Raw genomic sequence first — 13,267 nt, forward strand, 5'->3', positions numbered from 1 at the left:
TTTTCCTAAAGGCCATATTTTAAACTTTTTCCAGAGCTCAATATATAGCTATTATCTAGATAAGCCACCATGTTGAAGTTCGGAGGATTTGAACTTTTTTTTTTTTTTTTTTTTCCTTATTAACAAGCAGCCCCTAGCCAGAAACTAGGAAATCTGCTATATACAAAGGGTACTAGGAAAGTTTTGCAATACAGCTTTGTTTAATTAATTTTTTCAAAGTAATTTCCTCTACATTCAATACACCTCTCCATCCTCCGAAACCAATCTTTAAACCAGTTCTGCCAAGTTTCACTAGGGAGTAAAGCACACTCGTTGTCCCAAGCCCGTAGAAGGTCCTCATCACTGGAAAACCGCCTCCCTTTTAGCTTCATTTTCACATGCGGGAACAGTGCAAAGTCGCAGGGAGCAAGGTCTGGACTGTAGGGAGGGTGCTCGAGAAGTTTCAGTCCTGTCGTGGTCAAATATTCGGTGCAGGCTTTGGGGCGGTCAGCTGGAGCATTATCGTGATGGAGGTACCAGGTGTCCATTCTTGACTTTGGCCGCAGGTTCTTCATAGATCCAATGACTTTAGGCAGGCATTGTTCAGTATACCACTTAGCTGTGACTGTCTTCTGCATGTCCAAAACGACACGTTCCACAATTCTCGATTTGAAAAATACAGCTATCATTTTCTTCTTTACAGATCGGGATTTTCTGACAATTACGGGTGTGTCGTCATCATCAAAGACCCAAACTTTGTTTTGAGCCTTGGTTGGCAGATCGTAATAGTACAGCCAAGTCTCGTCACCTGTCACGATGTTGTTCACATGCCGAGATTGTCCCTTATCAAACTTTTTTAACGTCTCCCGGCACCAAGTCACACATCGTGTCATCTGCTCTTCAGTCAGTTGATGCGGCACCCAGAGAGAACAAAGTTTCTTCACGTGCAAATGATCTTGCAGAATCAAACGAATTGTTGGTGCATTTAGGCCCAAAGTATCCTCTATCTGTTGGTAGGTCACTCGCCTGTTTTCGTCAAGCATTTTCCTCACAGCAGTAACGTTTTCCTCCGTAACTGACGTTCGTGGCCTTCCCGGCCTCTCAGAATCCTCCAGAGTGAAATTTCCCCTTTGGAATTCTCTATACCACCTGAATATCGTTGTACGATGTGGACAATCATCATCTAGTGCAAGAGTCATTTCTTCTAAGCACTGGTCTATGGTTAAACCACGCACGAAATTATACCACAAAACTGTCCTTATCTTATTTCGTGACCACGATGCCATCGCAAGCACTTTACACTCTCACTACTAATGAATAACTGAGCCCATCGACTTGGCGCGGCGGCTACTATGCACGTATGAACATGTCTCAACATGCAGCAACAAGCAGCTTCCTGTGATTCATTGTTGCGTCATATTGCAAAACTTTACTAGTACCCTTTGTACATACATACATAGATATTGTATTATATACAGATTCAAAATCATGTTAATTACCATGTCATAAAATGAAATGAACATATAACATGTCCAGACAATAAATCACATCACACAAATTTTTAATTAGAAATATAAATTTGAAAAAAAGTTTCAGTAAATATAGTTTGTTCACAAGTTAGCCAATGGAAAGAACTTTACTGAAAAATGAGTTTTATTTTGCTGAAACACTCTTCATAAGAGTGGCTAATTCTATATAATCTTATGCAACTATTTCACAAGGACTGGTACAATTCTTTTACAATTGCAGCAAACTTGTAGAAGAATGGTGTTTCATGCATCAAAGTGAAAGAAATCCCTTGAAGTTGTTGATGTAAACTTCCTCTGTAACTGGAGATATCAAAGCGATATTCCAACCCCCCCCCCCTACACACACACACACACCTGGTTGTTTCTTCATCAACTGTGTTAACTACATAAATACAATGAATTATTTTACAACAGACATTTGAACTTTATTGGAAACATCATTAAAACACTTTATTGGAAATGTTTGAAAGGCATGTATAAGCAGTGACTGGGAAGGAAAAAAGAAAAAATGCAGCAGAAGAATTCAACATCTTAGTTTCTGTGTTTTCTACACTTTCTGATAAGTATGCAATGGTATACTTATCAGAATATACAAATTGATACATACAAAGATCAGAACATACATACAAATTGATGATATGTGATGAGAAATTTGGATTCTGGTAGTCTTTTTTTGAATGGAAGAAAACATACCAAAAAAAAGTAGATATGGGGATAATAGTGTCATCCTTGAATGTATTCCACTGATTAATGGTGAACGGTATATTATAATGTCCAGTCAAAACATTATGACCAGCGATTCACTTTAGAAATCAGCTGTTCCTCCACACCTTTGGCAACGTGTTGCAGTTAGAAGCAGTAAATGTGATTGTTCAGGCCATACAAAGGATTTGATCAGAGCAAGGAATGTGATTTAGCTGGCTTCAAAAAAGGGATGACTGTTGGGTACCAGTTGAAGGGTGGCAGCATTACTGAAACAGTGAATCTTCTGGGCTGTCTGTTTTCAGAGAGCTGTAGCTAAGCTATTCCAAGAGTGGTCAGAGTAGCAGTTGCAAGTCCATGTCAATCACCCACACCTCATGATTGTGGTGAACGTAGGCTCTCTGGCCTTGTGCAAGCCAATATAGAGGAAAAGTAGGATGGCTGACCACAGATTTTAAACAGGGGAAAACCAGTGCTGTTTCCAAGGCCATGATCCGATAAACTCTCCTCCATATGGGCCACCAGAGTAGGTGCCCAATCAATATATCCATGTTTACAGCCACCTATCACCAACAACACTTAAGGTTTGCATCTGAACAGCATCGTTGGGCTATTGACGACTGAAAAAAGTTGCCATCTCAAGTGAATCATATTTCTTGCTATGCAGTGTGTAAGATAGATGGAGGGTATGGCAACAACCCCTAGGAATGTGCAGTCTAGGAATCCCTAGACTGCACTCTCAATGCTAAGAACTACCAATGCACTTCCTTCATAGTGAGTCTCCCTGGATGGCACATGTGTGTTCCAGCAGGATAATGCACCCAGCTACATTGTTGGTGTTGTTCAAGTGGTTCATCGAATGCAAAAGTGACTTCCAGGCCAAATTTGGCAGATATGAATCCCATAGAACATCTCTGGGATTCCGTGGATTGAGAAATCTACCATTTGGATTTTCCACTATGGATTCTCGCATATCTACAAGATGCAATCAAGGCAACATATTACAACATGCCTCCTGCAACGTTCAAAGGCCTTCGAGTCCATGCCTAGCCATGTAGTGGTGGTATTAACATTAGTAGAGACATATGATGCAAGAACGCAAGCTTATATAGCATCAGCCAAAAAAAAAAAAAAAAAACCTTCCCATTTCACTCATCCATTCATTCCAAATGTTTGTCTAGTTCTGCCTTTAACTTATTTAAGTTGTTGACCTCCACTACAACAGATGGAAGTTTGTTCCAACTATCAGCCACCCGCTCGCTAAAGGCACAATTATTCTGTACATCTATTCTACAATTGTCTTTCCTCAATTTGAATTTATGTCCCCTCAGGTGAGTGAACTGAGCCTACTCAACCCATTCAAGGCCTTATACACCTCAATCAGATCACCTCGCAGGTGCTTAGTCTCCAGAAGCTGCAATTTACAGAACTTAAGCCTTTCTTGGTAACACAACCCTTTTTTCCACTCACCAATCTTGTTGCCCTTCTCTGTACTTGCTCCACAGCTCTAAATTGGCAGCAGTTAGGTAGGTGTGGCCATAATGTTTTGAGTGGACAGTGTATATTAAAATACAGTAATACCCCGAAGTTACGCGATAGGTGGGTCCGACGAAAATCGCATAAGTCGAATTCGCGTAAGTCGGGGTACAACTTTGCATATAAATACATATAAATTTTGCTTAATTGGGACCAAGGACTAACAAAAACACTAGTTTAGAAGAAAAATATTAATAAAATTGCAGTTCTTTATACATATTAATACAAAATATGTATTAAAAAAACAAATGACTTACGTTAAAAAGTTATTTCGATGTCGATGGCTTCATAAAATCTAACAAATTCGTCTGACGACACAGCGCGTTCTTTTTTTCACGCAGAATTTCTTCGTAGCAAGCTAATAATTTTTTTTATTCCTTGCTTTGTAGCTATAACGCGTTCTTCGTTCCATGTGCTTTTCGCCGTTGCTTCATTTAGGCCTGTAGCACGTGCAATATCACATGGTCTTTCATTTCGCTCAAAGCGTTTCACAATTTCATATTTTTTCTCTATCGACAGAGGCGGACTGGCCATAAGCCTTACCGGGGAAACCCCGGTGGGCCAGTGTGATTTTGGCCATAAACCATAGTATGAGGCCACTATAAATTTTCCTGGGTAAGAATTTTTGACCCAGTCCGCCTCTGTTTATCGATAATTGCTTTTCTTTTTCTCTCTGAATCTGCAGTGTCTTCACCAGGACGCTTCCTTTTCACACCTTTTAATTAAGTATTTTACGCATTTTTAGGGAATAAAGCACAATTACAAAACGAGGAGGCACGCTTGATACGCATAAACAAAGCTGCGCGCATGTAGCAACTGAATAAACAACACCATAAAGGCAGAGATACGCTATTAACACCTCACATTTCTAGGGGTTACTACCATAAAACAATAAAAATCCAGTTGCGTTTCTGCTAGTGAAATCTGTTATAAACTGGTAGTAAACTCGATCTAATTGCATTTGCGATTATACCATAGCTGGAATTGTGTTGGTTTTTACGTTATTATGGTGAAATGTGTTTCCCCTTCACTGATATAAAAAACATAAAAGCAGCAAAGTTGAATTTTGTTCATCTTTCGCTCTCATTCTCCGCCGTCGCACCGTATATCGATAACATATGAAAAACGACCTTGAAGATAGTGGGCGGCAGCGTTGCCAAACGAAAAAATCAAGAACCGCGTAACTCTGAGTTCGCGTAAGTCGGGGTAGCGTAAGTCGGGGTATTACTGTATATTAATGATAAATTATATTATGATATCATATTTCATCTAAAAATTAGCTGTTATTTTTAAAAAAGCAACCTGCACTTTTTCTTTTTAATAACTTTAGACATCTCGAATGTTGCAAAAAAATTTCCCCACTCCTACCTAGTGCATGTGATCAAGTTCCCCCCTCCCCTTCACCTTGTAAAAAATATATTTCTTACTCTTAAGTAGAATTATGTTTTATATTTAGAACCGAACTACGGTTTATATTTACACAACTATTTGATTCTCTCTCTCTCTCTCTCTCTCTCTCTCTCTAACTCACTCTCTCCAACTCACTCTATCTGTGACTACATTTAATTCTTTCAGCAGTGAGTTCGGCAAATGCGCATGGTCGTATGCAGAGTTTTCTTGCTTGTGGCAGGATCTACAAAGTGAAATTTTTATGTATTGTAGAAATTAACTTTGTGCATAAATGTTTTCAAGTAGTAATTTTATTTTGACATGATTGTAAAACACTAGAGCAAAGATCAAATAAGAATTTGTCACAAAATTTTTTAAAGAAAACCTTGTTGCTTTGTTTTTGATACAATAATAAACTTGATTCGATATTGTTTAACTTGCGGGTCTGAATTCCAGAGTATTTCTTCAGTTTTGTACCAAAATTGGAAAACTGAAGCTGACAAACTCTTCTCAGAATTTTCAGTCTTCTTCTGAGTCAAAAGCTATTTTCATGCTATGTATTAAAACTGTCTGCTGTTAGTCAGAGATAAGAGATAGCAGCACCATACCCAAAGATTTCTGATGCCATAGATTTATTCTGTTAGATTACACCAGGATACCAAATTTCATCTAAAAATTACTAATATATTTTTAAAAAACTTATAAACATGGTTAGTTTTTATTTATTTATTAGATGTCAGAGTACTATAAAATATGATTTATTTCATTCCAGTATGACATTTATTTTGCCCATTTCCCATTGAATGTAGATTAATTATTTAATAATTTGGAAGGAACTATAAATTATCAAGTGTCTACAACAAGTAGTTGAAACATTTTTTAGGATATGGTCTTCTAAGAAATCTTTAACGAGTAATCAAATTTATAATTACCTGACATAACTTAACATGAACTAAAACAAAAAAAAAAAAAAGAGATTCTGAGTAAAACTGTTTTCCTCTTTGTAGAAAAATAAAATAAAATAAATTTGTATTTTTATTTATTTATTTTTTTTTTTTGCAGTTAGATCTTGTTCGTAATGTGCTGAAAAAAAAGGTACAGAAAGAAATTAACATTGAATGCTTTTCACACAAGGTAAGATGATCTCAGATAATATAAATTATTAGAATATTGGGGAGGCAAGTTTACATTATAGGTCCTGTTATTTCTGGTCATTAGATGTTAGCTTAGTATCAGAGCTGCCAATTTTCATGAAGCTTGACTTTGTAAATTGTGTCAGTTTACAAAGTGTTAATGGCGCCTCTGTAGCCAGGTGGGAAGGAGCAGCAGTGCATAGCATACGCTTCTTGATTAGACCGGGGTTCGAGCCCGTCACCACCAAATACGGAGGATGCGGAAAGGTCAGGGAATGACCACCACATATCCCGGAGCAGTATGGCCTTAGTTGCTAATGCTCCTAAAAACCAAATAAACAAACAAAGTGTTAATAGTTACAGCCAAGAAGTGTAACTATTTTTCATAGTTAAAAAGGTTAACTTTTAGTTACTCCTCCCACTGGATCAATGCATTATTAGCATTTTCTGAAGAAAATGTCACTTAGAAGTTGCCTGATTAGTTTTCCCTATTATTTGTTACAGAATCCCTCCTATTAGTCCAACCTTGAGGAGACTACAGAGCTACCAACAGACAACCAGCCACTCACAAGTTGGTTTGTGAGATGGTCAGTTGATAAATGAGATGCAATTATGAGGAGAAAAAATGAGTCTGCGGCTAACATTCAGTTCATTTTAACTCTGTTCGTCCTAACTTTCATCTTGACAGAAACAAATATGCATCATTGAGTAAAGTGCTCTTTAAGCAATTGACCAATGTTAGCTTGACTCAATGACACTATTAGTATTAACAGTGGAAAACGATTATACAGCATTGGGGAGGGGGAAAAAATCCAATATTACCTATCCATCCTCTTCAAAAAAAAAAAAAAAAAAAATATATATATATATATGTATATACTTATATTCATGATTAAAGTTAAATGAATGTGCAGTTTGAACCCCTCAAATCTGGCAACCCTTGGTACCAGACTTATTCCAGATCTTTGGAATTTTCTAGATTTTGGTTGGTCATGATAGTCATAAAAAAATTTGAAAAAAAAATATTATCTCTATACATTTATTTATTATATACTGTACAGTAAGTACAAATGTAGTTTGTTTTTTCTTTAATTATTTTTTTATAGCAGAAAGTTAATGTATATAGCAAGTGGAAAAGTACAGTTAAACATTTCACAATACAGTCAGTCCTCGTATAGCACGATAGTTGTGTTCCTAGAAACCCTTGTGCAATGCACAATCGTGCAATATAAACAACAGGCCCTATGGGGAAAAATAGGATTAGGTGCCGACCACCGAAGATTGAACACACATTTGTAACCAAAACATTACCAAACACAATAAATAATCTTAATAAAATACTTACATATTTTATTACGACTGTTACCTAATAAAATATTGCTAATGCTTTTGCTTCTATCATAAGGAAACTTGTTCTTTGTTTGATTTTCTATCCAAACAGATGACAGCCGTTCCATCTCTTCCAATTCTTTGTGTCTTAATCTAATAGATTTTAATTACACTTTGAGTTGTTCCTGCTATGAAAGTTGTTTTTATTTTCTTTGCATTCTCTGTAATTCTCGGCATTGCCTCATTTAGGCCTGTAGCACGTGTAATATCACATGGTCTTTCATTTCGCTCAAAGCATTTCACAATTTCATATTTTTTCTCTATCGACAGAGGCGGACTGGCCATAAGCCTTACCGGGGAAACTCCAGTGGGCTGGAGGCCGGTGTGGTTTTGGCCATAAACGCTAGTAAATTGCGTTTATGGCCACTGTAAATTTTCCCTGGTAAGAATTTTTGACCCAGTTCGCCTCTTGTTTATCGATATTGCTTTTCTTTTTCTCTCTGAATCTGTAGTGTCTTCACCAGGACGCTTCCTTTTCACATCTTTTAAGTATTTTATTCATTTTTAGGGAATAAAGAACAATTACAAAATGAGCAGGCATGCTTGATACACATAAAGCTGCGCACGTGTAGCAACTAAATAATAACACCGTAAAGGCAGAGACACACTATGAACACCTCACTAACTCACATTTTACTAAAGCACATTTCTGGGGGTTACTACCATAAAACAATAAAAACGATTTCCAGTTGCATTCCTGCTAGTGGAATATGTTATAAACTTGGTAGTAAACTCGATTTAATTGCATTTGCGATAATACTGATAGCTGGAATTGTGTGGGTTTTTACATTATTATGGTGAAATGGGTTTCCCCTTCACTGATATAAAAAAATAAATACATTTTTAGAATCTTCTCTTCATTCCTATCGTGTTGCGTTCAGTTGGGGTGATTCCGCGTTCGACTCCCATTTCTTGAAAACACAAAGACGAATCGTGCATAAGCGAATCCGGTTCGTGTTATATACGATATTGTTCCCCTATTTATAAATTGTGTATGATCGAATTCATGTAGGTGTAAACACGTGTTATACGAGGACTGACTATACTGTAAAAATAAAATTGTATTCCCCTTCCAAAAAATACCATACAGTATATTTTGGAATGGAAAGACTGAAAAGTTTTATTTAGTTCATTCACTGAAGTCCCAGTATATAGCAACTTTGACATCTGAGAATAATCTGTAATTCTTTAAGAAATTAAAGGCAGATTACATTACACTACATGAAGGTTAAGTTCTCATTATTTCACCACCTTCGACTTCAAAGAAAATTCTATATATAAAATTGGAGCACAAATTTTTGACTGTTGATAAAAACTATTGAAGCAAATTTATCTGCTATCTGATTGTTTGTATCACGTCTTGAGCTGAATAAATATTACAGGAAAAGCCTTCTAAGAGATCAGTTTGAATAAATAACAAGCTGTCTCTCTGGTTTCAAAATCAATCAAATACCTTAAGAACTTTTGAGTTAGTTTGATATGATATTGGGAAAGCAAAAATGAGAGTAGGAATATGTTTTAGGCCTAATGACTCTGATCAGTATAATGAATAACTGTACAGAGAAATAGAATGGGCCAGTAAATCAGAATGTTTTATAATTGGGGATTTTCACTTTACAGATATTAACTTGAACTTTTGAATTGGTCACTCGCACACTAACAAGACTTTCATGGATGACTGTTTTCTACAGCAGCATGTTAGAGTAGCAATGAGAGAGAGAGAGAGACCCTAGACCTGATTATCAGCAGTGATTCTTCAAGCATTAAGAATATCCAGGTAAAAAAAAAAAACCCACTTGGTGTGCAGTGATCACAGTGTATTGCTGTTGGATTTACTTAAAGATGTAACTACTATCAGGGGAATGGTTTTTGCTTTCATGAAGGGGACTACAGTAGGACGAACTGATGCTGTTACCATCAGCAAATTGTAAATGGGAAGCATTCAAGGAAATAATGCTTGTTGGCATCAATTTCCTCCCTGAAATAATTATTGTTTTGTTATCTGATAAACATTTTTGTAAATAGAATAAGGTTAATAGAACCATTGTTCAATATTTAGTACTGTACCTTACACTTGTATTGTACAGTAATTCCCAACTTATGTGCAACGAATCTGTCACTGATTTATTTTTTAGATTTTATTAAAATTACAAAAAATGACTTATTTTTTTTAAAAAAACTACCTTGCTTTTAAATGCTCACTTTAGAAAATTTACAACCTGAAAAGGATCATTGATTTTCAGTACAAATTAATAATAGGAGTAGTAGAGGCATGTGATGCAAGAAAGCTAGCTTACGTAGCATCAGCCAAAAAAAAACTATTTCACACATCCATTCCCTCTAAACATTTGTCCAGTTTCTTCTTGAATTTATTTAAGCTATCAGCTTCCACAACAACAGGAAGTTTGTTCCAGCAATCAACTACCCACTGGCTAAAGGCAAATTTCCGCCCATCTATTCTATAACTGTCTTTCTTCAATTTCAATTTCTGACCACTCAGGTTCGTAATCTAAGCAAGAGGAAGAATCCCATCAGAATTGAGCCTGCTCAACCCATTCAAGGCCTTATACACCTCAATCAGATCACCTTGCAGGTGCCTAGTCTCTAGACGCTGCAATCTGCAGAACTTAAGTCTTTCTTGGTAAGGCCACCATTTTGTTCTCCTCACCAATCTTGTTTCGCTTCTCTGTACTCACTCAAGAAACGGTACATCCTTCCTAAAATGAAGCTTCCACACCTGTATGCAGTACTCAAGGCATGGCCTAACCATTGCCACATACAATGGAATAATCATCTCCTTTTCCATACTAACAAAATTCCCAAATATCATTGACAATACCCCATGACCTTCTCTGCCAGCCTGTCTGACTGTTCAGAAAACTTCAGGCCTGATTGGACAATTACTCTCAGGTCTCTTTCATTTTCTACCACCCTAAGTGTAGTACCATACAATTGGTACTACACTTAGTACCAACTTCTACCCATATACAGTACTTTGCATTTGTCAATGTTAAATTTCAGTTGCCACTTCTCAGCCCATCTGCCCAACCTTTCTAGATCCTGTTCCAGTAGCACACTACCATTACTGTCATTAACAATCATGCCAACCCTTGTGTCATCTGAACCCTGGGGGACTCCACTAATAACATTAGTCCACGAAGAGCAGTTTCCATTGAGTACCACTCTGTCTTCTCCCACTTGACCACCCTTTTACCCATTGTAGCAACTTTCCCTTAATAGTGTACTGCTACAATTTGTACAGTAGTCTTCCGTTCACAACAGTGTTAAAAGCTTTCCTGAAATCCAAGTACAGCCAATTCCCTGCTTTATGTAATACCGACTTGACGTAAGTTTTTGCATCCCATAGGAATAAATGGAGATATTGTGAAAATATCATAATGTGAACTCAATAACACATTGCGTTTTTTTGGTAATTCTTTCGAAGACCTTGGAAGTTTTTTCTATGTAACTAAGCTTTTATTTCTTTAAAAGGTCATTTTTATAATGGAAATTGCACTACACTTTCATCATTACCATATGTTCTGTTATAAGAATCAATTTTGAATGCCTTTGTGATATTTTTCTAAAATACCTGGAGGTCACGATCATAAAACAATTTGCACTTTCCTGTTTATTGGACTTTTCTGTTAGTGTAATCTATCTATTATAAACTGGTAGTAAACTCAATCTTATTGCATTTGCAGTGATATACCAATAACTGGAATTCTCTGGGTTTTTACATTACATTATTATGATGAAATGAGTTCCCCCTTCACTTTATTCCTATTTACTTTTTACAATGGTGAAGGGAAAGGGACCAACGGAAAGTGCAAGTGCTGACAGCGCTAGGAAATGAAACAAATTTGATTTAGAAATGCAGATGATTAATTAAGAATTATGAAGTAGGACAAAGTTTGTCAATCTATTGCATGGAATAGGTCTCACTGCTTCAAAGGTGAATACTATTTTAAGGGACGTTGCATGTATAAAAGAACATATTAAAGGATCAATGCATTTAAGATCAACAGTGATCACAAAACAGCGTTCAGTGCTATATCAAAGATGGAAAAGCTGTTAATAATATGGTTGGAAAATCAGATTCAGAAGGAAGTGCCCCTTAGTACAATGGCCATTCAAGCAAAAGCAAGAAGTATTTATGAAGATATTAAGGATAAGTACAGTGAAGCCCAAGCCAAGATTATGGCAAGCAACGGGTGATTTAATAGGTTGAAGCATTGCGTTGATTTCCAAAACATTAAAATATGCAGTGAATTTGCCAGTGCCGATTCTGCAGCTGCAGAGAAATTTTGTAATGTGTTGGAAAAACCCCTTCTAAATCTCCACAGCCCTCAACTTCCGCAGCAGCATGCTTATCAGCTGGAGAATTAATTCTGGCAATGATGCTCGAAAAGTAAAACTTGCTGACGTTATGCCTGTCTCCTCTCTTTTTGTAATTTTCTACACTTGTAATTTTTACTGCACGTGAGATAAAAAAATTGAATGAATAATTACATGTTTGTCGAACATTTCTTTTTTGCTTCAATCAAATTTCCGACTTACGTAGAGTACCGCAGAATGTAAGTTGGGGAGTGGCTGTATATGATATCAAAATTATATTTTGCATCCAGTTCCTTTGCAACCACATCATAGTATCCAATCAAATTTGTCAGACAAAACATTACTTAAACCCATGCTGTGTCTGAATTATTACTGCTATCTTGTCTAGATGATCCTGCAATGCATCTTTAACCAGTGACTCCATTATTTTTCCTGGAACAGAAGTTAAACTAACTGGTCCGTAATTACTTGTCATCCTTAGATCCCCATTTGTGAATTGGGGATACATTTGTACATCTCCAGTCCGTGGGGACTTCCCCCGAGTCCAAGGATGCTCTCATAATTATGGCCAGGCACCTCCGTAGCCAGGTAGGAAGGAGCAGCAGTGCGTAGCACACGCTTCTTGATTAAACCGGGGTTTGAGCCAGTCACCACCAAATACGGAGGATGCGGAAAGGTCAGGGAATGACCACCACATATCCCCGGAGCAATATGGCCTTAGTTGCTAATGCTCCTAAAAACCAAATAACAAACAAACATAATTATGGCCAAGGGTTTGCTTAGTACCTTTGCTGCCTCCTTTAATATAACTGGATAGATCCTGTCCACCCCTGGTGCTTTTGTTATGTTAAATTTCAACAATTTCTCCTCCACTTTGCTCTCAGTTATTACAAAATCATTAAAGCATCCTGTTACATTTTGATAAAAGTTCTAGCATTTTCCTTCCTTAAGAACTAATGTGTGAATGTAAATGCAAAATACTCATTCAGATTATCAGCTATCTGAGTAGGATCATCAACACTCGAACCATTGATATCAAGTGGACCAATCTCATTCATCCCTTTCCTTCCAGAGTTTATATAACTAAAGTTCTTGCTGTTTTTCTTAGCATCCTTTGCCAAAGATTTCTCGTAATTTGCCTTTGCTTGCCTAACCTCCTTTGAAACTTGATTACAGACTAGCTTATATCAGTCATAGGCTTCTGTGTCACCTGATAATTTATATGTATCCAATGCATTTTTCTTCTCTGCTATGAGTCATCTAACATGCATT

General features: G+C 36.8%; 1 protein-coding gene across 1 annotated transcript in view; it reads left to right on the forward strand.

The window, feature by feature from the left end:
- Positions 1–13,267, forward strand: part of RNaseX25 (Ribonuclease X25) — a 161,994-nt gene that overhangs the window by 133,131 nt on the left and 15,596 nt on the right. Inside the window, exon 8 of the mRNA XM_090379814.1 lies at positions 6,198–6,269. Within this exon, the coding sequence (XP_090235940.1) occupies positions 6,198–6,269 (72 nt within the window). The remainder of the gene's footprint in view (positions 1–6,197; positions 6,270–13,267) is intronic.

Source organism: Mastigoproctus giganteus, chromosome 8, assembly GCF_048544385.1.
Source record: "Mastigoproctus giganteus isolate SK-2022 chromosome 8, ASM4854438v1, whole genome shotgun sequence".
NCBI classification, from domain to species: Eukaryota; Metazoa; Arthropoda; class Arachnida; order Uropygi; family Thelyphonidae; genus Mastigoproctus; species Mastigoproctus giganteus.